Here is a 26,252-nt window from a genome sequence, read left to right as displayed (position 1 = left end):
AACTTATTCAACCTGAATGTTGGACCTTCCCAGAAATGTTCAGTCTATTTTTCGCCAAGGAACTGTTTTCCCAACATGAGTGACAACCTTTTAGTCTGTGCATTTCTGCATCTTAAGCCTTCTAGTGACATTAGAAGAGTGCTGCCTTTCGTTTCTAGGAACTAGAACTATTACAGGGTTTGCTCCTGTTTGTGTGCTTGAGTGCTTGTATGTCGTGGGCGATGCATGTCAGAAGCTGAACTCTTCAATTATCATCTAGATACTTTAGAAAGAATCCACAAAGAATATTTTGAAAAAAGATTTTGGATATTAAGACTTCTGAACTTCTGCGTCTCTCATCTTCTCGCTGTAATGCTTGACAGAGAGCCATCCACTTTCTTCTTCAGTCTTCTGTTCGTGCCCTGGCAGTCTCTTCACATCATCAAGTGAGACTGTACACATCTCATCACCGTCCCCGAGATATCACAGTCCAGTCAACTTAGAACATATACACCATCGAGATATCACAATCCAGTTATTTTAGGAGCAGTACACGTCTAGCAGCCGTCCCCATTCTTCTGAATCAAACGAGGGAACAACCGTGCTATCGACTGCACAATGCAAGTACTGACTGCTGCTGAACTGTCAAACATTTAGCTTGGATGCATTTACCCGACAAGAATTTCATCAAAGCAACTCGATGACTACCATCCTCCATATTTCATTATGCTCTGGTCTTATCTTGTAATCGTTGGTTAAGACATACTACCTCCGTTTCAAGGAATAAGGCGCACGCGCATTCCAAGACGAACTTTGACCACAAAAATTGACCAACAAAATCTTAATTATATTATATGTAAGTAACACCGTTGGATTCGTATTGAAAAACACTTTCTAATGATGCTAATTTCATATAAATAATCTTTATATATTTGAAGTAATTCTTGGTCAAACAAAAAGCTCGTAAAACGAGGACGCCTTATTCCTTGAAACGGAGGTAGTACCTATCCATCCTCCACTGAAATCTCATCGCACGATGCACGGCTTTCCGCGGAAAGATACGGGCATCGCCTTTATACATTCCCGATCCATCGACCATCGTGGAAATTGCATATATGAATTAACCCTAGGCCCTCTCCTGATGCAAATTGCAGAGAAGAAAAGGTTATCTGAATCCAATCAAGCCCGACACCATGCTTTTCGCTTTGCTGAAGAATTATACATCCATGGCAGAGCTAGTCAGTAGACGGCCTCTCTCGGTTATAAATACAGCCATGGAGGGATAGCTCGGATTCCCCCTTCTTCCCTCTCTCCCTCGAGTCTCTGTCTCTCATCCAAATCTTGATAGTTTATGGGTGGTGGCCTCTTATTCTAGCCCGACCTCCCTGTACTGTCGCACTCGTCTCTCATCACTGTAGCACTAAACTGGAGCTGGAGGAGCAGTACTAATACTGACGGGTAGCTGTGCTGTAATGACACTGCGTACCTCTCTTTGCCCCCGCCATTACTGACCACCAGACGGAGCTGCATTGCTTCGAGGAAATGGGGATTCAAAGAGTCTGTGTGGTCGTCGCGCTGCTCTGCATATGCCTGAGAGGTAAATGAGGGTCGTGGAAAGATTGAGTTTTGAAGTTGTTGTTAATGGTGAGCTGAATTGGCGTTGTGTTTGTTTGGTGCAGAGGGTGGAGCTGTGACATTCACGTTCGTGAACAAATGCACGGGGACGGTGTGGCCGGGCATCCTGTCGAACGCCGGGACGGCGCCCATCGAGCCGACGGGCTTCGCGCTCCCCGCCGGCGCGGCCCGCCCGCTGCCGTTCCCGACAGGGTGGTCCGGCCGTCTGTGGGCGCGCACGGGGTGCGCGCAGGACGCCGCCGGCAGGTTCACCTGCGCGACGGGCGACTGCCGCACGGGCACGCTGGAGTGCTCGGGCCGCGACGGCGCGACGCCCGCCACGCTGGCGGAGTTCACGCTGGACGGCGGCGGGCACAACGACTTCTACGACGTGAGCCTGGTGGACGGCTACAACCTGCCGATCCTGGTGGAGCCGGCGGGGAGCAGCGGGAACACGGGCATGACCTGCGCGGCGGCGGGGTGCTCGGCGGACCTGAACCTGCGGTGCCCCGCGGAGCTGCGGTCGGCGGGCGGCGGGGCCTGCCGGAGCGCGTGCGACGCGTTCGGGCGGCCGGAGTACTGCTGCAGCGGCGCGTTCGCGAACCCGAGCACCTGCCGCCCCACCGCCTACTCGCAGGCGTTCAAGCTGGCGTGCCCGCGCTCGTACAGCTACGCCTTCGACGACCCCACCTCCACCTTCACCTGCGCCGGCGGCCGCGACTACACCATCACCTTCTGCCCCGTCGCCACGCCCAGGTTCGCACTCGCACGCCCGCAACGCCGCTTAACCACTGCATTTAATTACTGGCTTCATTCCACAATAAAGGCTTGCTTTCGCGTGACGTTTGAGGTAGTGCGCTCCGCGCGCCATGGTTTAAATTACTCCCGTTTCGCCATGAAAGGGCGCGAGATTCGCACGAACTGTTAGGTAAGCGTGCGCGCGCGCGCGTGGGGTAGACGACGATGATGGAATCGGCATGGCCATGGCATGGTTGGTGCCTGAACAATGGGCACTCACTGTCAACTTATCTCGCGTAAGAAAAGCGTGCAGCTGTGGTATTCCGATATGCCATGCTTCAGAAATAGTAGGAGGGGACAGTGAGAGTGAGAGGTTTGGAAGGTAATATACGAGTGTGATGATCAGTCTGGATTATGTACTACTACGTATATTGGTTGGTAGATGTCATACTCAGCTCGCACTTAGTGGGTGCTTAGCTTCTCCAGGGTGGTTTGACCCTTTGTTGAATTCTTTTTGTTACTGCCGTCCCGTCTGCTGGCATATCAGCGTCGGTGCAGAGGGTCGTCATTTTCTTATCTTGTGAAGTCAGAAAAGATCAGAGCACGGGCGTATGGACGTAACATAGCATGGTGGCTGAGCTCACCATGACAGGACCGTAATATCTTACCCACCATGACAGGACCGTAATATCTTACCGGAATGGATGAAATGCAAAGTGCAAAAATAGCTTTTAGTACTGGATTATCTTCCTGTCGCGGTCTTTTTTTTTTTTGCTGTATTCGCGCATTTACCAACTGGAGCAACATCTGATTGTGAAACTCTCTTTTTGTGAGCAGCCTGAAGTCGGCGGGCGGAGCAACGGTCACGCCGACGCCGACGGTGCCGGGCGCCACCGCGTTCGCGCCTCCGGGGATGCCGAGGCAGGGCGCTGGGGACAACGGGCAGGGCGTCATACTGGGGGACACCTCCTGGCTCGCCAACCTCGCCACGGGCGACGCGTCGGCGGCGGCGATGTCGACGTCGAGGAGGATGGCCATGATCACGGCGGCGCCGCTCGCTCTCTTCCTGCTCCAGCTGATTCTATAGCATTCGATCATCAGAGAACCAACCAGCCAAACAAAAAAAATGCAGAATTAGAAGAAAGATTTTGGTCAGAAGAGAACATTGGCTCGACTCTCGACGTCGGCACGGGCCACCAGAGCGACAGCGAACCTGCGCGCTCCCCTGCCGGTGCTCCATCGTCGTGGAGGTGTGGGCCGTCGGCGACGTGCACACCAGGGGTGGGGGCAACGAAAGTGGGGAATGATTTGATTTGACCAAGATCGCATCACGCCATTGTAAAATCCACCATCTTTTTTAGTTCTTTTTTATGGTTTGCGCCGTTGTGGGAGTACAAAGGAAATACGTATACTACTGTAGCACAAGAGAAGATTCTTAAGCACATGAATACCGGAATTGGGGATGGTAGCTGTATGTATATGAGTCCAAGAGCAATGATTATATACGCACTCGCCGTCCACTTCTCCGGCGGCCGTAATGCTCTCCCAAGAAAAGTTTTCCGGCCGCTAGTGGCAAACAAACTTAGCAATAATAATGCTATGGTACGCAAGAAACGAAGCACGGACGGAACTGATGCAAATCCTTTTTATTTATAAAATGGTTAAGCACCGGCCTTTGCAACAACGTAACAATCTACTAGCAGTACTTATACACACAGCTAAAAAAAAGAAACTAAAAAATAAAAATCCCACCTCCTAGCAACATCACAAACACCACAAAAACAACACCCGCTCTGCAAAAATGACGCCTTCAAAAAAAAAATAGTGCACAAGAGTAGTCATCGCTCGATCATAGATCATAGGATTTCATTCCGAAGAAAGTCTCTGTCCCTCTCAAAACAATATATTCAATAAGTTTTATTGCCAGAAACAACCAATTATAGTCAGATTTTAGATTTTTCACCCTGAAAGGTAAGATCGTGACCTTCTCTTGTGGTGTCACCCTCACTTGCATACCGCTGCCGACTCCGTAATTGCCAAAAAAATTTCTTATCACCGCAAAGACTTAAACTACCATTACTAGTCTACAAATTTCGGCTTCCATAACAATTTCTGCCTCAGATTTCACCATGAAACGAAAAAGACATATCTTATGATGGCAAGCAGAGCTTTGCGCCGCTTCCTTCTAAAACTAAACGGTCACAAAAAATAGAATGCCTATGATCAAATTCCCTTCGATCCATTTATATAACAAAAGCAATTAATTCTCCCATCTACAGTCGATAGAGGCGACTTTGTGAGCCACCGCATCTCCCGACCTCGCTCGCCGTCGATCTGTGGATTCCTCCGCCTCCGGCGGCTGCTCCGACGGTGGGAGGTTGGGGAATCCACGGATCTAGGTTTGTACATAGTGTAGGGGTAGGTATGGTACCGGCTGGCGGCATCTTGGAGGCGCAGGTGTGGCCGGTTTGGAGTTTGGTGTCGGTGCGTTCCCCTTCCGGCGGCGGCACTCTTCGGAGCTTCTTCTTCATGCGTTCGACTTCCTCGAGCTCGAATGTCCACGGATCTGGCGAGCTCGTTGTGCCCCATCCAGGACCGACTAGGCGGCGGTCCCGATGTTTGAAGATGAAGCTGAAGGTGGTATCTGGTTGCTCTGCGTCGGCGGCGATATTTTCAGCGGTAGGATCCTCGGATCCGGCGCTCGGCGACTCCCGCAGGCCATGGGGCTGCTCCAATCCAAGGCGTGTTGAGGAGCAGCGACTGCAGCGCGTCACCGTCGGCTTCTGTGCATTGGTGCCGTCGAGATCTGGAAGAAGGGCTTCATTGTACTTTTTCTTTGTTTCTGGATCTTTCGAGAATTAATATCACCTTCCTTTTCCGCAAAAAAAAATTCCCTTCGATCTAGCAATCTCCATAGCGACACTGCTAGTGCTTGCTGTGAACCTGTGATTGATCTTCCATTGTCACAGACGATGTAGTTCCATTATTACCGACAGTGCATGATGTGAGCCTGTGATTGATCTTCCATTATCAGAGACGATGCAGTTCCATCATCACTGACAGTCTAGCGACCAAATACCCCATACTCCTAGTACGGACACCAAGCATATTTTCTTGCAGCCGATGATTGACATCTAGTTTGATGCTTGGCTCAATCAGCAACGAAAAGGAAAACGAAACGAATGGCTGAGTTGGCCGAGCATGGACGATAATACTAGAATACACCTCCTACTAGGACAAATTGTACACTACAAAGCTTTAATAGTCTACGCTGTACAGTATGATGGCGCGAGGTTTGGTGTTGGGCACATGGGCTGTGCCATCTGGGAGGACCAGATCAGACGCCGGAACGGCGGACGTGGTGGTGGTGGCCATGCGCACGGGGTGGTGGTGGCCATGGTGGCCATTCATATGGTCCAGTGCTTTTTGATGAGTGAGGCCAAAGGAACGTTCAGTTTAGTGCCTACTGTTGTTCCCTCCTACGAACTGCGTACCGGTCAAACAGCCTAGCTACCGGAATCATATCGATCGCCTTTAGTTTTGGCATGATCGGTGTTCTTCCGTGCGTCACAATAGTAACCTACTGATCTTGTTTGGGAGGTTCAGGTGAAGGCAATCAGTAGGTTGCAGGAGAGCTCGTACCTAACATCCCATATCTAGGGATCGTTATTCGCCAAACTCCCATGGGAGAGGATTCTCTTTCAGCTATCCGACACCCACGGCATACCAGCTGATTTTAGTTCAGAGATCTATGGCTTTTCCATCGCCGAATTGGCCTGTTTCTCGGATTCGGCGGTGGAGCTGACGCACTTGCGGATCGCCGGGACTGCCGGAAATTTGACTTGAACTATCGCAAGGACGCATGTTGCTTTCGGGCACCGGTGAGGATGAAGAGAGGTGATGCCGTCGCACGAGCCTGCTGGGTAACCGTGACAACGATCGGCCACCAGCCGGCCGGTCGTTTTCCTGCTCACGACTCCACGAGGAAAACTGGAAAACTTCCGACTCTGATACGCGACTTGGATTCTCGTTAGAATACAAGCACAGTTGGCTCGCCACTGCAACTGTCCCTGAATTAACAAGTACTGTAGACAAGACACAGCGCAACACTGAGAAGAAAAGACGGGCTTGCTTATGATTGCGTTCAGTGTGTTGTGAACTACACACTCAGATACCAGTGGGTATATGGTGCAGCACTGGTGTGGCTTAGGAACACTGATAAGACCTCTCTTTGTAGTACCAAGTAGCATTTGCTTTTGGGCTTTGGCAAGCAACTGTGTTCAGCCAGGCCCCAGGGAACTTGCTTGCACCCTCGTGAAGTGTTCACCTTTTAGTTGACTCCCATGTTGCTTATGAGCTGAAAGCAGTACGCGATTAGCTGCGATTTCAGTTTGTTAAGCCGAGCTGAGGAATCTTGACTCAAAAGTCGAGTAAACTGACAACAATCTTGTGATAAAGGACCCCAAAGAAAGATCCTTTTTTCGGTAGCAAAAGGGGAGGATATGCTTGTAAAGAGAAAGAACATGCAAAGGAAAATTAAGAAGGATCTGGTGCCGACCACAGTTAGAACAAGCTAGTACGTACCTTCGGTAGATCGATAGTTATGGGAGGGGTCGTGCTTTCCTCTGCATTGTTGTGCTGGCACATATGCTTACCAACAGACCATTGCTGTTGTGCCTCAGCTTTTAAATTGTGCACGTAATTGCCAATACCAGTGGTTGGAGAGGCATATGCAGAATATCAGAACGCCACGTTTTACCAGATGACGCTTACCAAGAAAATCACATTTTGGATTAAAAAATGTGACAAATGTTGTTAACTGTTTTCACTACAGGCAAGCACATTCATGAAAAATGTTGCATAAAACATGCGACGATCTATAGATGTAAATAGTGTCGCCACTCTTTGCCAATTTAGATCACCATTTTTTTTTCAAACATGTTTAATAATGTTTTTCTTTATACTTGGCATGCTTATAGTGCATTCCTACAGCATGCTAGAATTTTGCGGATTTGTCTAAACTTGTAAACATATGTTTCAATTTATTTAAAAAAGAGCTCATTGGAGTTGGGTAGCTAAAAACCGCACCAACCAATATGCCATTTGGTAACCAGAGTGGCATTTTGGAGCACCGAGTTTTTATCTTACCATCGTGCGAAAAACTCAATACAAAAATACATGGTATTCTAGGCTCAGGGAAAAATGACATATGTGCAGATCTAGGCGTGGCGAACAGGACAAAAGTCAAAGTTTCCAATTTGTTTTTTCCAGATTTCTCATTTTTGTTGAGTCAGTATACAAGGTTTTCTCATTAAAAATTTGCACACTTGCAGTATACATCGTTGGCTACATCTCGGATGGGCTTTTTGAAGTTTTGACATTGAGTTTGTGAATTTTGAAAAGTTCAAGCAACATGTAGCATGCGCTTAAAAGTAAATTTTTGCTTTTCTAGTACACTACCTATGGCATGAGGATTCGGGTGGGATCGTGACATGGATAGATTGCTTTTCTTGTGAGTATGATACTACTATTAGAGTTAAATAAAAGAGTTTGGGAGGAGCATACAATTAGAGATAGCCAACCAAATTCACGAAATAAGGATCGCTGTATTCACATGATTTCTAAAGCACATGAATAGGACCGCAGTTGGAATGGTACTCTTCAATTATGTGAGCGGAAAGCTAGAGAAATAAGCATCAAATCATGTTTGGCACACAAAATGAAAAATAATGGAATCACAGAAATATGGGTGGATAGAAGCTTCCTCCAAATTTGGGTGCAAATGAACCTGATTATTCTTTCAATCTTGCGAATCAAATGACATACACAAAAAGTATCCTTAAGGGCTCAAACTCTCCAAATGTTTTATGATAGAGCTCTTTTATGTAAAACTTGTATTTATGATCCTATGGGTAAAAGAATTCTTAACCGTAGGAGGTAGCAGGTAAAATGAATTGATGTATCATCACATTCAGTTCCATTAACGGTGCCTCGAGCAGTTCCACTCAGTTACGACTAAGGACGAAAGTTCCAACTTCTACACAGCAATACCAACAGATCTACACAAGAAAAACGAGCATAAACCTCACCCATCCGACAATCCATAGAAGCTCACACATGGCGTCCAAAGACACAAGTACGCAGAAAAGCCTTCGTGAAAGTGGATGGCTTTCCCTCGTATTTTCGTTCCAGTTCAATATCACAAAAGAGAAGCTACCTTTCGGGAAGTGTCACTTTGGCTCATGGAATACGCACATTCGCCAAAGATCCCTAGGGCACTGGGCACGTACGAAGTTCATACAGTTGGGGTACTGACAAGAACGCTGGACCTAATGAGGCGGTCCACAAAGATGTCAAATTCAAGCAAGGGACGCACGAGGGAACCAACGGTGGATCCCACCGGAAACACTGAAAATATCAATGCGTTCGTTGCGTCGTGACGACCACCTCTGTATTATCATCACTGTATCTGATACTGTTGACGGTTGTTGTCAGCTACCCGACGAGTGAAGATGCAGGCATTTGCCCTGGCATCATACAATTAGGATATTTAGAAATGAGCTCCAGATCTCCTAAACCTCACCTACACAGGTTCAGAAGCATCGACCCTTCAGCAGCTATTTACTATCCGTAAACAATTTGGCATTTTCGGAAGTTGCTTTCATCCAGTCAGCAATAAAATAAAGCTGTGGAAATAGCAATTACTCGTAGATAGGAAGCAACTGCATTCGGACAATCTGACGAGGCATTGACGCAAGGCATACAGAGAAAGCAGCATGAGCTAATAAAAAGAACATGGAGGCCGTGATGCAGCAACCACTTGATTATGGATAACGCATGCTGTCAAGAGACGTCAACTTAGTAGACGCAAAGTCAGAGAAAGCTGGTGAAAATAACATCAGCCTCAACCAGCAACTGTAATAAACTCAGAAATGTTGAAGTGCCAGAAGATATTTTCTATTGGCCTAAAGCATGCTGCTAGTCGGCACAAGATATTTGCAATGCTAGATCGACAACGACAATGGTGCAGTCCCCCGCACTGCATCGCCCCCAGTACGAAAGCAGTTAACTGTGCCCAGGCGGATAATGAAGACATGCTAATGGGTTACTACAGTTGCAGAAAAGGGGAATATTTCTATCAAAAGTTCAGCTACATGATGAGTAATCCCAGTGACAAAAATGACAAGTGATATGTTTAATTACTCTAGAAAAAGGAATAGGTGGATATTTTGAATACACGGATGATGCCATTAGTAAATCGGATAAAAAGTAAGAAGGTATATATGTGTGTCTACATCAGTTGTAACCTTTACGGATGGGGACAAAAATGAAGGATGCTGAAAAAGGACTGTTATGCATCCAGAAGAACTTCATTCAATAAATATACAGGATTTGGAAGACCGATACATGGTGAGAAAATGGAATTTGCAAGTGTATATATCATCTCTCTTTCTGTCACTTCAAGAAAAAGGGTGATGCCATGAAAGATATCCACGAAGATTCAGTAGTAGATATTACACTGTTATCTTTTATAGAGAAAGAACATAGAACAGATAATGCCAATGCAACAAATGGACCCATCTAAGATCAAACAAAATGTCCAACGGTAATTCTAACCAATAAAGGATAGCAATGCTCCTCGTTATAGTTGGGCCACGATCTGTCATCTCCCGTCGCATATTTTTTGTGCAGATTCCAGACAGTGGGATCATAATTCTCTATCAACTCATAACGTAAACCATATTCTTTGATTATTTCTAGGAATTTGTTGAGTGAATCACCTCTCTTCGGGCTCATAAAGATGGCCTGCGAGGCTTCCGAATGCTTCAACAAAGATTTGACTACCCAGGCAAGGCTTCGATGGAATTGCTTGAAAAATGTACTGCAGGACAAGGGAATTGCGAATAAGTCAGCCAAACTGAGCACTAGCTGTTGTTCATACATATTAGTGCTGACTTGACGTACAGCAGCTGCTTGCTCTATAAACTGTAAACTACTATCATCTCTTGAGATGGCGGAAATACAAGTTTAACCATTTCTGCATTATGACTGGATCAAAGAATGCTGATCCGATCGAAGCAAAAAAAAAATGCAATCAACCAATACTTTTAAGATATAGCTTCCAAAACTGTTTTTCACACAAAGGAATGTACTTCTAACATTTGCACCTAAGCAATATTACAGCCCCACTACAAGAGGATATTGCTGACACAATGAAATGATACTTAGCATGAATGTTTCATAGATGATCACTTGGTTTGTGATCAAGAACAATAAAGTGGTAAACAATCCGTACCAGTCACTTGCAACAATAATGTCAAAAGAGTTAAACATCTCTGAAGGTTGCTCTTGATCCCAATGTAGTGTCATAGATTTAACTTTTGTCCGATCAAAAGTTTCTGCATTGATGGATATGTTCTTCTGAATATCTGAGGGTTAATGGCTTACAAAGGCAAAAAAAAAGGGTAACATCTCAGAATAATCTATCTGATTTGCTATTGGGTTGTGATATTCACAAAACGTATCACAAAAGAACACTTGTGGTATGTAGCTCATATTCAATCAATATTGTCTAGGAGTATGAAATTATGCAACAGATTTTGTATAACTGATTAGAAAGGATACATCCAACTACTTGTGGGTTTCCATCTGAAATGACAACCTCGTTAGCATTTGCACTGGCTGCAATAACAAGTCCAGCCAATCCATAACCAGATCCAAGTTCAAGCACCCTTTTGGACCTATCATGAATTTGAAGGGGAAATTATCTGAGAAATATACTACATATACTACATAGATTGAATTTAGTGAAAGAAACAAAATACTATTATTTTCACCTAAGTAAAATGATTTCTTTGTAGTTGGTAGCTACTGTGGGATAACAAAGGTTCATTACTAGATGTTTGTATGCGAGAACAAATTTTAACCAACAATTCTAGACAGTGGCAGAGCCAGAGCACTCATGGAGTGTGAGCAGAGCCTTTACAATAGCAGCGGTGGCTGGCGTTTGCCCCAGCGAACATCAGTCCTGAGCACTATGATTACACTAATGCTTAATGGAGAGTTGCTGGACTAGCCTGGGCAGCCGCCCGGGGTCTGGCTCCACCCCTGATTCTAGATATAATTCGTGAGAGCTCAAAACTATCAAAAGGTAAAACAGAAACCAAAATATTAAGTTCTCCAGTATCCAGTTCTTGAGTGGAACACCTGTTCAATTAACTGTAACAGGAGCAGCTCAAGTTTTTTTTAATGAGGAGCATCTCAAGTTACTCAAGCATGCTACGCCAATCAGCAAAAGTGTACTGCTTACAAATTGGTCCAAGTTCACATGGGTAAATACGCCTAACAACAAACCTGAACATATCCGAATGGTTGATACAGTAGAAGGCTAGGACCTCTTCTGACGGCCAACAACCTTCATGGAATAAAAAACATAAAATAAAAGCTGAGGCTGGTTTCTATTCGACATAAGACAAATAGTACCACATGAGAAGCACATTGGAAGAACAACAAAGAAGTTGTAAGTTCAGAATTGTTTATTAGCAGTATGTCACTTTCAAATGTATATCAGAACTTAAAGTGATTGCTGACCAAAGAGCATTTCATGCAGCATGTGATGTTGCAAAAACTCGTTACCTGGCTGGAAGCTAAGTCAGTTAGGTGGTTTACTATAGATGAACAAACTATAGATCTTAGAGGGGCATCAATACTAGAATATGGGTGAATCTCCTACTCCCTCTGTTCCATAATTCTTGTCATGATTGTACTTCAAATTTCAACCAAAACCACGACAAGAAATATGGAACAGAGGGAGTATTAAATAACTTCAAATAAATTGGTCGAATATGAGAATGTTGTTTCTACTGCAACAGGCAAAACTCCTGCGTATATGGGACTTCAAACTCCTAACATGGCCAAAACTGAGAGGAATGCAAGAATGTAAAATGAACAAAAGATTAAACAGTTCACATTTTGCATATGTCTACATTCTCTTTTGACACGAGTAAAAGCCTGTTTATTTACGCTCCAAACAAAATTTTGAAAACTCTTCAATTTGACAGGCAGTAACCGATAACAGTAAGAATTACATAATCCGTGGTAACAACAAAGACAATAGATCAGCTTGAACAAAACTTACATACAAGGCCAGTAGTGTCAATATTGTATCTGTTGGAAGCTTCAATATCATTTAGTTCAACGGAGTCGTCTCTTCTGTACCTGTAAACAAGCAAAAAAATATTAACCTGAGGAATTGTAGCCGACCTTTCTAGATTCTAATTGGTGGGCCTTAGTGGACGGAGAGAATAATATGGTTCTCTATTTTATCAGAAAAGAACTAGAAGATCAATATTTCTATTAGAACAGGAGAAGAATAGTGTTTAGTATGAACTATGGGTAAAATAGTTAACTGCTTACATTACATTAAGTTCCGGTGAACCTCCACAGGGCAGCTTATAATGAACATAGACATCTTTTTGACATTCCACGCCATTTCCATTTAAGGAATTTCCTTGTGATTTATGTAACTGTGAAACTGGCACTACATGACACTCGATCAGGTTGAAGCCACGCGATGCCTTTCTGGAAATTTTGTTTGTGTCACCTATCTTCTGCTGGTCATTTGTAGTTCCGTCTGCGCAAATTAACCAGGAAACAAAAAGTTAATGTAATACACATGTAAAACGAACTATAAAATATAAACCATTAAAAGGTAACAGATTTAGGAGAGATTTTAGCTACTACTTAAAGTTGTAAAAAATAAACGAAAAGTTAAACAGAAGCAAACACGGACAGAAAAAAAAAAGGAAGCTGCATTACAGGATGCCAATCACCAGAATGACGTTGGAATGAAAGGAAGCTAATATGGTCTGCAAACACATTTCTAACAGTTAAACAGTGACAGGGAAGTTAGCCTAGCTAACTTGGTTGGACAAGTGGAGATACAACCCTACCAACCCAGGTTCAAGACCTCATAAATGTGAATCTGTTTTCCTATTGATATTGTAGCCCTTACAGTTCTCTTAAAAAACAGTTAAGAAGTGGTTGCACAGATGAAAAGGATGATTAACTAGTATCTACAAAAAAAAGTATGACCAGCTAAGTGTGCATTCACAATTTTACGGTAGTGTTTATTGCGAAGGTTAAGCAGTGAGCAGAATAATTGCTCATACACAATAATAGTTATGATAGTACATAATTTTGAAGCAAGAACCTCATTTCTATCTCAATCAAATAAGACTTCATGCTCCAAATCAAGATAGACTTATTTCTTTGAATCAAGTAGTACTCCGGAAAAAGGGGAATGTGCCTAGCTCACTTAGTTAGCAGAGTAGATGTACAATACCACCTGCTCAGTACAAGTCCCCAGGAGTGCAAACTTTTATTTCCAAGCGACCCACCACTGGGATCGATTTTCATTATCGGGGGATAACGAAAAACAGCGTCAGTCTTTTTCTTCCTACACTATGTACAGCTCCCACAAACCACGGGAGAAACAGCTAGCAGCAAAAGAAACAAACTAGCGGGGGAGTGATCACCGCAAGTCTAAACGCTACTGTTCGATGGTAAAAGACATCCCAGGAGTGCAAACTTAGGTTCCTGTTCATACACTCTGGGCTTCCACTACAGTTTTATTTCAGAAAGTACTCAGCTATACAAGGAAATGGCATATGCCACAGTGAGTTTTGTGTTAGCCATTTTGCTTGAATGTAAAATTTGCAGGGACAAAAATTCAAAGCTGGAAAGGCATACGCTGAACATGAGCATCCCGATCTGGTGAAATGCAAGTCGGTAGAGCTTAAATAACAATAGTACCGCTAAAATACAAGATTAGTAAATTAAGAGTTCCAGCTTCACTCTTCCTGCTCCACAAATATCAGTGGTACCAGGTGTCACACGTCAGATATCTCGTCTTTTGGAATTTCGATCGCTGAAGGCGGCAGATTGAACAGAACTGGACGCTAAACTACACGAATCAAGTATAAAAGCTGGCGTGGGAGTGAGAAAATGGAAAGGAATCGGCAGGACCTGATGCACGGGAGTACGAGGAGCGAACGAGCGGTGCGCGGCAGAGGATTTGCCACCGCAGGCTGGCATTGGAGGCGCCATAGGCAGGAGCAGACGACTGCGCCGTGGCTGGCACTGGCGACGGGAAGGCAAGGAGGATCCCATGGGGAGGGAGCCCGAGATGTCTGCTTCCATTTCTTTTTCCATGGGAAGCACTGATACGACGAACGGAACTGGTCGTATTCTTTAGGCTGGCCCGAGCCACACGTACATGGTTCTATCAAGCTTTGGGAGCTTGGGACCGATGTGCACCTGCAACGGCTGGCCAATTCTATGATGATCCCCATTTCGAAAAAAAAAAATCTATGATGATCTCAATCTGTATGCCATTTCGCAGCGCCATGGTTGGCTGGGGATTAGTTTTAGTTATGATGAAGATGCCAATTATTGTTTGTACTGAATGCCAAGTGGTGCTCACTTCATTGCAAGGCACAATGGAAGATCGGTCGAAGTTTGCTCATCTCCTGAATGAAATCTGAAGGCTTTTCTCTCGAGGAATCATGAGGTGCTTCTCGACAAACTTGGTCATATACATACCAAGGGTTTTCATACTCTACAAAATTTTACCAGAACCAGCCAGTGCGCTGATGTTGGGTGCACCAGGTTTGCTTGAAGTGCACTGCAAACTCTCAGGGAACCGCGGTTTTATTTTGTAGCCAGCAAAGCAAAGTCGATTCTTCTTCTTTCCTTTATTAGCCATTCACTAATCCAAAGTTGGAGATACAAATACAATCTTCATTGTTGCAGGGAATGATTTATTTCTGGATGCCACCCATTCCGCACGCCCTTCCAAATACATGTATTCTCCGCACCCCATGCTGGGAAGGAAGAGACAGCAGTAGGTGGTTGTGGAAGAAGGGTGTATATGGAACAAGGAAGAAGGCAGTGTGGCCTATATATGAAGGTGTGTGTACAAAAGAAATTTGCAAGTCCGTACAATCATGTTCCTCAGTTAAATGGTCACACCATGATGATGCATCTGACAAAATAAAGAAGATATACGTTTGATTGAATGCTATAGGTGTGCGAGAGAGAATCAATTTCTTTTACTACTTGAGTATTTATAGGCTCCATAGCTTGGAACAGCATAAGGCGTTTACAGCAATCATTTTGAATATGTATACTCTCGATCTGGTGAAATGCAAGTTGGTAGAGCATGTAAATGCCAAAGCTCCCTAACATTAACAAGAGCAGTAAACCAAATCAAGAGTTCCAGCTAGAGTCTTTGTGATCCACAAATATCGGTGCTATGAGGTGTCGAGGTCTCATATGGCACGACGAGTAGAGATAAGACGACAAGATGCGCTACCCCGCTATGGCGGCAGATCGAGCGGAGGAGGACGCTAAACTAAACGAATCGAGTATAAACAGCTGATTGAGGTGGTGAGAAAAAAAAAAGAATGGAATCGGTAAGACCTGATGCGCGGGAGGGGGCGGAGCGAGCGAGCAGTGCGCGGCGGAGGATTTGCCACCGCAGGCTTGCATTGGAGGCGCCACGGGAAGGAGCGGACGACTGCGGCGGCGCCGGCGGCGGAGACGGGGAAGGCGAGGAGGATCCCATGGGAAGGATGCCCGAGATGTCTGCTTCCGTCATTTTTTTTCTCTACGCACGGAAAGATGACCGTATTGTTCAAGCTGGGCCGAGGCACCCTTCGGACCGGCTGGTCAATTGTATGATCAATATGCCACTTGGCAGATTGATATTCCATTCACAGACTAAATCATGATTATGCCACGGAGGGATATAACTATAACAATGGGAAGCGACATATAATACTAGTTTATGATATCATGATGTGGTATAATATTTTTTTCACATTTAATATTTTGCAGAATCTCAATGCAAATAATGTATGTACATGACATAATTTCACATTATTTTTTTAGTTTTATGTGATATGATACAATATGAAATCATTCTTATTTTTTTCCTCATTAATTATAATGTCACATCAGATTTTTTCCAACATAGCATGCATGATACTGCTTATAATAAAATTGTATAATTACCAAAGAATGCAAGTGTGAAAGCATCAATGACCGAGTTGGTTGGAGCTCTAACAATTTGGCATTTTTAGCTGAACAATTTGGCTTTTGACCCCGGTAATCTAGAGAAGTACTCCATATCATCCATATTATTTGTCGCTAAAATGAATGTATCTAAAACTCTGGCCATATTATTTGTTACTAAAATAGATGTATCTAGAAAATAATATGGATCCGAGGAAGTAGCTTTACACGTACTCTCCATGGCTTTTTTTATGAACAATTTGGCTTTTGGCTCCTGTTTGGTTCGCCTTTCCTACCCAGCCCGATATTGAGTTCAGTTTCGGTCACTGATTTGCAGGCTTATATCTTACACGGGCTACTCGTCGGTGAGGGTGGCACTTTGTGTGAGCTGAAATGGGGAGGGGAGAGACAAGATGGTTGTCTTGTGTTTTCGTTGGATGACCAGGGTAAAATCGCCATTCCACCTCTCATTCTCTTCCGGTGACTGTGGAGAGGATGGTTGTGGCGTCCTGCCTTCGTCGTCGGGTGCAAGGCACGTCGGGCATGGTTGGACCCCTTACTACCCGAGCCTCAAAACCCAAGCCACCGCCAACAAGAGGAAGCGAAGGCGAGCTTCAAGGAAGATTGTGCCTTGCCTGGTCACGGCAGCGATCGCTTCTACCCTGGCCTCGACACCAACCGATCGACCTCGAGCGTTGTAGCGGCAGCGGCGGCCTCTTACCTCGGCCCCAACTCCGAGCGCCCCATCCTCGCCATCGACCGACCGACCCGGAGCGCGATGTAGCCTCCTACTATTCCCCGACCCTAACTCTGAACGCGGATGTCGCGGATCCACCCAGATCCGGGGCGGTGAGGTCACAACCCCTCTCACCTTCAAGGACAACATGCCCTCTTGCAGAGGAAGTGTCAAGGGGGGTAAGACAAGGAGGGGATGAGGTCCACGAGCTGGAGGAGCATCTATAGAATGATGAAGACCGACAACAGTGTAGGGGCTGATTTTCTTTCCATTTTATTAGCATGTTAAAACAACAAATCTGCTGTTAATATTTGGGGAAATGTGCTTATATAATTTTGGGGGAGTTGGGCAGCAATTTTTTCGATCTATTTTTTCGACTGTTCTCATGAAGAAAAACAATCGCATGTCAAATAGACTGTCTTTTTCTCTGCTTTGCTTCAGCAAGCCCTCGTGCTCTGGTCGGTGAACTGAAAGTTTCTCGGTGCTTGTTTGGATTTTCTTTCCTATTGAGCCCACAAAATTAGAATGAACGAACCGAGGTAGCAGAGGATCCGAACCATATCCGATTTGCAGGTGGCGGACTACTTATCAGCGGCCTCCTCGAAGGAAGTAGAACATGCATACAAGGTAGTTGGGGCTTTTCTGTTTGTTTCCACCTTTACGGATTAGGATCTATAGGCCCTCATGGCCTTGCGCACGATCGTTCATAATGCATCCTTCACAATCGCCTGGTTGATCGTGTACGACCTGTAATAGATCTTCCGAGGCTTTCGCTGGCTATGCATTTCTTACTACTTACATAAGATCCACGATAACTAGCAGATTCGTTGGGGTAGAAGATGCATTTCTGGGTACCTCATATTCCTAACATACTGCACCAGCAGACCCAATGCATTCTAACTGCAACATCTCATCTTCTTTCTTACATGCATGTTCAACTCCGATCGTCTTAGTGTGGGTGCTACTATATACCCTTACAATAGGTATGTAGGCATCTTTTATAAGGGGCATGTCATATTGTCATGCTTATATGAGGAAATTTTGGTAAGTATATAAAATCATCACATGGTCTAATATCACAAAGGACACATTGGTACAAAATACCAACTACCGAGGATTTTCACTTCAATGTATTTGCATTTAATAAAAGGCTTGTGCTTAGTAGACCCCCCACCCCCGAAAGATTGCAAACTTGGCGTTACTTGTAACCCTATTCCTGAGTGCCTCAGAGAACTGCGGTTTGATTTTGTAGCCAGCGAAGCAAAGTTGATTCTTCTTCTTTCCTTTATTAGCCATTCACTAATCCAAAGTTAGAGCCACAAGTACCATTTTCATTCCTGTAGCGAACGATTTATTTCTGGATGCCACCCATTCCGCACGCCTTTCCAAATACATGTATTGTCTGTTAGCGATCAAGATATTGTATGTGTTAGTTGTAACGTGTGCGTGTTCTAGAAGGGGTAGAGATAGAATTAGAATTGGTTAGTATCTTCTGTGTATATCTGATCGTATGTGATCAGATCATAGATTGAATCTCTACCCCATCGAGTTGGTTGTAATCTCCCCTGTAAATTGCTGCCGATGGTTATGCCTCGGACTATATAAACACGCAGCCTGGTGCCGAGATAAAGGCAACCAGTTCAACCCAAAACCTGACATGGTATCAGAGCCTATCTTCCAAACAAACTAAACACATCTAGCTATGAGCGGATCATCCTCCTCCTCCGGCCCCATGGCGTCCAATCTCCCAAGCCAGGGTACCGCTGAAAAGCTAACCAGGGAGAACTACCTGCTGTGGGAGACGCAGGTTCTCCCGGCTGTCCGTGGCGCCCGCGTGATGGGGTTCCTTGATGGATCCTCCAAGGCGCCACCCAAGAAGCTCACCGTCGACAAAGACGGCAAAGAAGAGGAGGTGGACAACCCGGCGTACGACGCCTGGGTCCCGGAATGACCAGCCGGTACTTGCCTACCTACGGCATCTCCGTCCGGGGAGATCATGGTCTCTCGCATCGGGATGAAGACGGCGTCGCAAGTCCGGGCGATGATCACGTCCATGTTCGCCGCACAATCCCGCACCCGCACCGCCAATCGCGAGTGAAACTCGCCAACACCAAGAAGGAGGGCAAGACCACATCGCAGTACTTTGCTGCGGTGAAGGCGGTGGCGGATGAGCTCGCAGCAGCGGGCCGAAAGATCGAGGAGGACGAGCTTGTGGAGTACCTCCTCGCAGGTCTGGATGATGTTTATAACCCTATTTTTGCAGCAATCGGCGCTCAAGCCGACAAAAACCTCACCGTCGCCGAGCTGTACGCCCAGATGGCGGCGTACGACAACCACATGGAGATGCTCGGCGTAAGCATCGACGGAGGAAACTCCTCCGCCAACGCTGCTGCACGTGGACGCGGCGGACGCAGGGGTGGCCGAGGTGCATCGCGGTGGAGGTCGCGGCTATGGTCGTGGCCAAGGACGACAGCAGCAAGGAGGTGGTGGCAATGGCCGCCGTGGTGGCGGCAACAATGGCAAGGGCAAAGATGGCATCATCTGCCAAATCTGCGGCAAGCCAGGTCATCCGGCCTGGAAGTGTTGGCACCGCTACTCCGACGACGAAGAAGAAGAAGAGGAGATGGGCGCCAACGCTGCCTACGGCGTCGACACCAACTGGAACTGCGACACCGGCGCCACGGACCACATCACCGGCGAGCTTGACAAGCTCGCTATGAAGGAGAGGTACAATGGCCGTGAGAAGATTCACACGGCAAACGGAGCGAGTATGGACATTAGTCATGTTGGTCATGCAATTGTTAAAACCCCATCAAAATATCTCCACCTTCGAATGTTCTTCATGTTCCTAGTGCCACAAAAAATCTAATCTCCATTCACCGTTTCACCATAGACAACAATGTTTTTGTTGAATTTCATCCGTGGCATTTTTTTGTGAAGGACCAGGCAACGAAGAAAATTCTTCTTAAAGGTCGATGCGTTCGTGGCCTCTACCCTTTGGTGTCATCATCATCGTCAAGTTCAAATAAAGTTGTCCTTAGCGTCACCAAGCCTTCAGCATCAAGGTGGCATGATAGATTGGGTCATCCCTCTTTTCAAGTCGTTCAACGTCTTCTTAGGAAATTTGAGCTTCCTTGTTCCAATGAGTCTAGGATTGAGTCTGTGTGTGATTCATGTCAACAAGCAAAAAGTCATCAACTCCCTTATATTAGATCCACTAGTACTTCTACGACTCCTCTAGAACTTGTCTTCTCCGATGTATGGGGAAAGGCACCCACCTCTCGTTGGTCGGTTTGAGTACTATGTAAGCTTCATTGATGACTATAGCAAATTTTCATGGATCTATCTTCTTAAGAAAAAATCTGAAGTGTTTCAAGTATTCCAAAATTTCCAAAATCTCGTTGAACGACAATTCAATAGAAAAATTATTGCAATGCAAACAGATTGGGGAGGTGAGTATGAAAAACTCAACCCCTTCTTTCAAAAGGTGGGCATTGCTCACCATGTATCATGTCCTCACGCCCATCAACAAAATGGCTCCGCTGAAAGAAAGCATCGTCATATAGTTGAAGTTGGGCTAGCCCTTCTTGCAAATGCATCCATGCCACTAAAATTCTGGGATGAAGCTTTTTTGACCGCCACATATCTCATAAACTTGCTCCCCTCCAAAGTCATCAACAATGAAACACCTATGGAACGACTTCTCCAAAAGACACCTGATTATTCCTCTTTGCGTGTCTTTGGTTGTGCCTGTTGGCCCAACCTCCGTCCATATAATTCAAGGAAACTAGCTTTCCGGTCTAAACAATGTGTTTTCATTGGCTATAGCAATATGCATAAAGGGGTCAAGTGTCTAGAGCCCTCTAGTGGACGTGTCTATATATCCCGTGATGTTGTCTTTGATGAATCAGTTTTTCCTTTCTCAAAACTTCGACCCAATGCCGGCGCCCTACTCCGAAAAGAGATTCTCCTCTTACCCGAATTTTGCCAAAATCAATCGGTCTTTGCTCAAGGGGGGCAACAATGCATTGATCTAACACCTAATGATCCTACTGTTCTTATTCCTGCCCAAGTTCCACGAGTACGACGGCCAAGCAGTGGAGAAAATTCGGCGTCAATCGAAACGGAGTCGAACAGCCGTGGTGAAGATTTTTCGGATTTTTCGGAAAACGACACCGGCACGAGACACGGAGCAGAATCTCCTCAAACATCCGCTTCGGGATCGTCCCCGGCAGGATCTGCGTCGGGATCAGCAACGCCAGGTGCGTCAGGCGCGGCAGGCGCGCACACGCGTACCACTACGACGCGTCCGTCGCGTGCCAACCAACAAGCAGGCGCCACGTCGCCTGCCTCCTCGTCCACCGAAGGGGCAAGCTCACCCGAGGAGACCGCGTCGCGCCACGTCTCCGGGTCGGACGCACCAATGGGAGCATCTCCCGCTCGCTCGCGCGGGGCCACGTGCACCGACGCGACAGGAGATCCGTCTCGGGATCACCAGCGCCAGGGCAGAGCAGATGCTCCTGGTCGGCCTGCTTCACGCCAGGAGGCAGGATCTTCTGCGGCCGATAATTCTGCAACGGCACCGGCAGGAATTCTCTACCGCACCCGTGCAAGAACGGGGAACAGTAAGCCTAAAATTTACAATGATGGAACAGTTCGCTATGGTTTATCTGCAACATCTGATGAACCTAGAAATTTGCAAGAAGCATTGTCTAGTAAAAACTGGAAGCATGCTATGGATGATGAATATGATGCATTAGTATCAAACAAAACTTGGCATTTAGTTCCATATAGGAAAGGCATAAATCTTATAGATTGCAAATGGATTTATAGGGTTAAAAGGAAAAGTGATGGAACCATTGATAGATACAAGGCTAGACTAGTAGCAAAGGGTTTCAAACAAAGATATGGCATAGACTATGAGGACACTTTTAGTCCTGTTGTTAAAGCTGCTACTATCAGACTTGTTTTGGCTATTTACGTGTCCGAGAGGATGGAGCCTAAGACAGTCTGGATGTGAAGAACGCGTTTCTCCATGGTGTTACGGAAGAAGAAGTTTATATGAAGCGACCACACTGGGTATGAGAGTCCCAACAAACCACATCATGTGTGTAAGCTGGATAAATCTCTTTATGGTCTCAAGCAAGCACCAAGAGCATGGTTTGCCAGATTAAGCACAAAGCTCCAAGATTTTGGTTTCATGCCATCTAAAGCCGACACCTCTCTGTTCATTTATAACAAGTCAGGTATCACCATTTTTGTATTGGTATATGTTGATGATATTATAGTCACTAGCTCCTCCAATGAAGCCATCAGTGCACTTCTCAAAGATTTGGGAGCAGCATTTGCATTAAAGGATCTAGGTGACTTGCATTATTTTCTGGGTATAGAAGTGAGAAAATATAATGATGGTATTACACTAACCCAAGAAAAGTATGCATTGGACTTGTTAACCAGAGTTGGCATGAAAGATTCCAAGTCGGCACCAACACCATTATCGGCCTCGGAAAAATTATCGACCACACAAGGAGATGTACTTGGGCCAGAAGATGGAACAAAGTACAGAAGCATTGTAGGCGCACTCCAATACTTGACATTGACGAGGCCAGACATTGCTTTCTCAGTCAACAAGGTTTGTCAGTACCTCCATGCACCAACCACTGTTCATTGGACAGCAGTCAAAAGAATACTAAGGTATATAAAAGGGACTGTTGGTCTAGGACTAACATTCGGAAAATCACCCTCTACCTTGATAAGTGCCTTCTCGGATGCTTCGATTGGGCGGGGTGTGTAGATGATAGAAGATCCACTTGGAGGTTTTGCGGTTTACTTTGGACCTAACCTAATTTCTTGGAGTGCCGGAAAACAAGCAACAGTTTCTAGGTCAAGTACGAAGGCTGAATACAAGTCATTAGCAAATGCTACAAGTTGAAGTAATTTGGGTTGAGTCCTTATTAAAAGAACTTGGAATCAAAAGAAGAAGAACTTCGTGTCTTTGGTGTGACAATATGGGAGCCACTTATCTTTCGGCTAATCCTGTATTTCATGCAAGAACCAAGCATATTGAGATAGATTTTCATTTTGTGAGAGAAAGAGTTGCAAATAAATTGCTTGAGATCAGATTTATTCCATCACAAGACCAGGTGGCAGATGGCTTTACAAAAGCTTTACCGGTTCGACGGCTTGAGGAATTTAAACACAATCTTAACCTGAGGACAGCTAAGATTGAGGAGGGGTGTTAGCGATCAAGATATTGTATGTGTTAGTTGTAACGTGTGCGTGTTCTAGAAGGGGTAGAGATAGAATTAGAATTGGTTAGTATCTTCTGTGTATATCTGATCGTATGTGATCAGATCATAGATTGAATCTCTACCCCATCGAGTTGGTTGTAATCTCCCCTGTAAATTGCTGCCGATGGTTATGCCTCGGACTATATAAACACGCAGCCTGGTGCCGAGATAAAGGCAACCAGTTCAACCCAAAACCTGACATTGTCCACAGAACATGTTGGGAAGGAAGAGACAAGAGTAGGTGGTTGTGGAAGAAGGATGTATATGGAACAAGGAAGAAGGCAGTGTGTCCTATATATAAAGGTGCGTACAAAAGAAATTCGCAAGTCCATAGAATCATATTCTTGAGTTAAATGATCACACCATGATGATGCATCTGACAAAAATAAAGGAGAGATACGTTTGATTGAATGCTATAGCTGAAGCAAGAGAGAATCAATTTCTTTTACAACTTGAGTATTTATAGGTTCCATAGCTGGAACAGCATAAGGCGTTTACAACAATCATTTTGAATATGTATGCTCTCGATCTGGTGAAATGCAAGTCGGTAGAGCATGTAAATGCCAATGCTCCCTAACATTAACAAGGGCAGTAAATCAAATCAAGACTTCCAGCTAGAGCCTTTGTGATCCACAAATATCGGTGCTATGAGGTGCCGAGGTTCGTATGACACGACCAGTACAGATAAGACGACAAGATGCGCCACCCCACTATGGCGGCAGATCGAGCGGAGGAGGATGCTAAACTAAACGAATCGAGTATAAACAGCTGAATGAGGTGGTCAGAAAAGGGAATGGAATCGGTAAGACCTGATGCGCGGGAGGCGGCGGAGCGAGCGAGCAGTGCGCGGCGGAGGATTTGCCAGCGCAGGCTGGCATTGGAGGCGCCACGGGAAGGAGCGGACGACTTCGGCGGCGCCGGCGGCGGAGACGGGGAAGGCGAGGAGGATCCCATGGGAAGGGTGCCCGAGATGTCTGCTTCCGTCATTTTTTTCTCTACGCACGGGAAGATGGCCGTATTGTTCAGGCTGGACCGAGCCACATGTACCCTTCGATAAAACCAGCTTCGGACCGGTGTGCAGTGCGTGTGCACCTGCACGGCTGGTCAATTGTATGATCAAATCAATATGCCACTTGGCAGATTGATATTCCATTCACAGACTAAAATCATGATTATGGCACGGAGGGATATAACTATAACAATGGGAAGCGACATATAATAGTACTAGTTTATGATATCATGATGTGGTATAATATTTTTTTCACATTTAATATTTTGCAGAATCTCAATGCAAAAATGTATGTACATGATATAATTTCACATTATTTTTTTTAGTTTTATGTGATATGATACAATATCTACCTATGAAATCATTCTTTTTTTCCTCATTAATTATAATGTCACATCAGATTTTTGCCAACATGGCATGCATGATACTGCTTATAATAAGAATGTATAATTACCAAAGAATGCAAGTGTGAAAGCATCAATGACCGAGTTGGTTGGAGCTCTAACAATTTGGCATTTTAGCTGAACAATTTGGCTTTTGACCCCGGTAATCTAGAGAAGTACTCCATCTCATCCATATTATTTGTCGCTAAAATGAATGTATCTAGAACTCTGACCATAATATTTGTCACTAACATAGATGCATCTAGAAAATAATATAGATCCGAGAAAATAGCTTTACATCGTACTCTTCATGGCTTTTTTTATGAACAGTTTGGCTTTTGGCTCCTGTTTGGTTCGCCTTTTCTACCTAGCCCGGTATTGAGTCCAGTTTTGGTCACTGATTTGCAGGGTTGCATCTTACATGGGCTACTCATCGGTGAAGGTGGCACTTTGTGTTGGCTGAAATGGGGAGGGGAGAGACAAGATGGTTGCCTTGTGTTTTCGTTGGATGACCAGGGGCAAAATCGCCATTCCACCTCTCATTCTCTTCCGGTGACTGTTGAGAGGATGGTTGTGGCGTCCTGCCCTTCGTCGTCGGGTACAAGGTACGTCAGGCATGGTTGGACCCCTTACTACCCGAGCCTCAAAACCCTAGCCACCGCCCACGAGAGGAAGCCAAGGCGAGCTTCAAGGAAGATTGTGCCTTGCCTGGTCATGGCAGCGACCGCTTCTACCCTGGCCTCGACACCAACCGACCAACCTCGAGCGTTGTAGCGACAGTGGCGACCTCTTCTCTACCTCGGCCCCAACTCCGAGCGCCCCATCCTTGCCATCGACCGACCGACCCAGAGCGCGGCGTGATGGCGTGTAACTCACACGTTCGTTGGGAACCCCAAGAGGAAGGTATGATGCAAACAGCAGCAAGTTTTCCCTCAGAAAGAAACCAAGGTTTATCGAATCAGGAGGAGCCAAGAAGCACGTTGAAGGTTGATGGCGGCGGGATGTAGTGCGGCGCAACACCAGAGATTCCGGCGCCAACGTGGAACCTGCACAACACAACCAAAGTACTTTGCCCCAACGAAACAGCGAGGTTGTCAATCTCACCGACTTGCTGTAACAAAGGATTAGATGTATAGTGTGGATGATGATTGTTTGCAAGAACAGTAAAGAACAATAGCAACAGATTTGTATTTCGGATGTAAAGAATGGACCGGGGTCCACAGTTCACTAGAGGTGTCTCTCCCATAAGATAAATAGCATGTTGGGTGAACAAATTACAGTCGGGCAATTGACAAATAGAGAGGGCATAACAATGCACATACATGATATGATGAATATTGTGAGATTTAATTGGGCATTACGACAAAGTACATAGACCGCTATCCATCATGCATCTATGCCTAAAAAGTCCACCTTCAGGTTATCAT

General features: G+C 45.4%; 2 protein-coding genes across 3 annotated transcripts; one reads left to right on the top strand and one right to left on the bottom strand.

Annotated features, from left to right (window-relative positions):
- Nucleotides 1-1,156: 1,156 nt before the first annotated feature.
- LOC124701879 (thaumatin-like protein 1) lies at nt 1,157-3,869 on the top strand. The gene is made up of 3 exons (XM_047233979.1): nt 1,157-1,576; nt 1,659-2,349; nt 3,169-3,869. Exons 1-3 carry the CDS (start codon nt 1,522-1,524, stop codon nt 3,416-3,418), a joined length of 996 nt encoding a protein of 331 aa, XP_047089935.1. The 5' UTR covers nt 1,157-1,521; the 3' UTR covers nt 3,419-3,869.
- Nucleotides 3,870-9,739: 5,870 nt separating this feature from the next.
- Nucleotides 9,740-24,305, bottom strand: LOC124701878 (calmodulin-lysine N-methyltransferase-like). 2 transcript variants are annotated; one of them, XM_047233978.1, is made up of 7 exons: nt 24,243-24,305; nt 12,748-12,964; nt 12,470-12,549; nt 11,686-11,746; nt 10,957-11,072; nt 10,628-10,760; nt 9,740-10,213 (listed from the first exon to the last, which is right to left on the bottom strand). In XM_047233978.1, coding segments are annotated over exons 2-7 (687 nt in total). In that variant the 5' UTR covers nt 12,750-12,964; nt 24,243-24,305; the 3' UTR covers nt 9,740-9,918. The 2 variants fall into 2 exon arrangements, with proteins under 2 accessions (XP_047089934.1, XP_047089933.1); XM_047233977.1 differs by lacking the exon at nt 24,243-24,305 and adding an exon at nt 15,814-15,958.
- Nucleotides 24,306-26,252: the final 1,947 nt, after the last annotated feature.

The sequence above is a fragment of the Lolium rigidum genome, chromosome 3, assembly GCF_022539505.1.
Source record: "Lolium rigidum isolate FL_2022 chromosome 3, APGP_CSIRO_Lrig_0.1, whole genome shotgun sequence".
NCBI classification, from domain to species: Eukaryota; Viridiplantae; Streptophyta; class Magnoliopsida; order Poales; family Poaceae; genus Lolium; species Lolium rigidum.
Note: the sequence above shows the minus strand (reverse complement) of the source record. Positions and strands in the feature narration are given on the sequence as shown.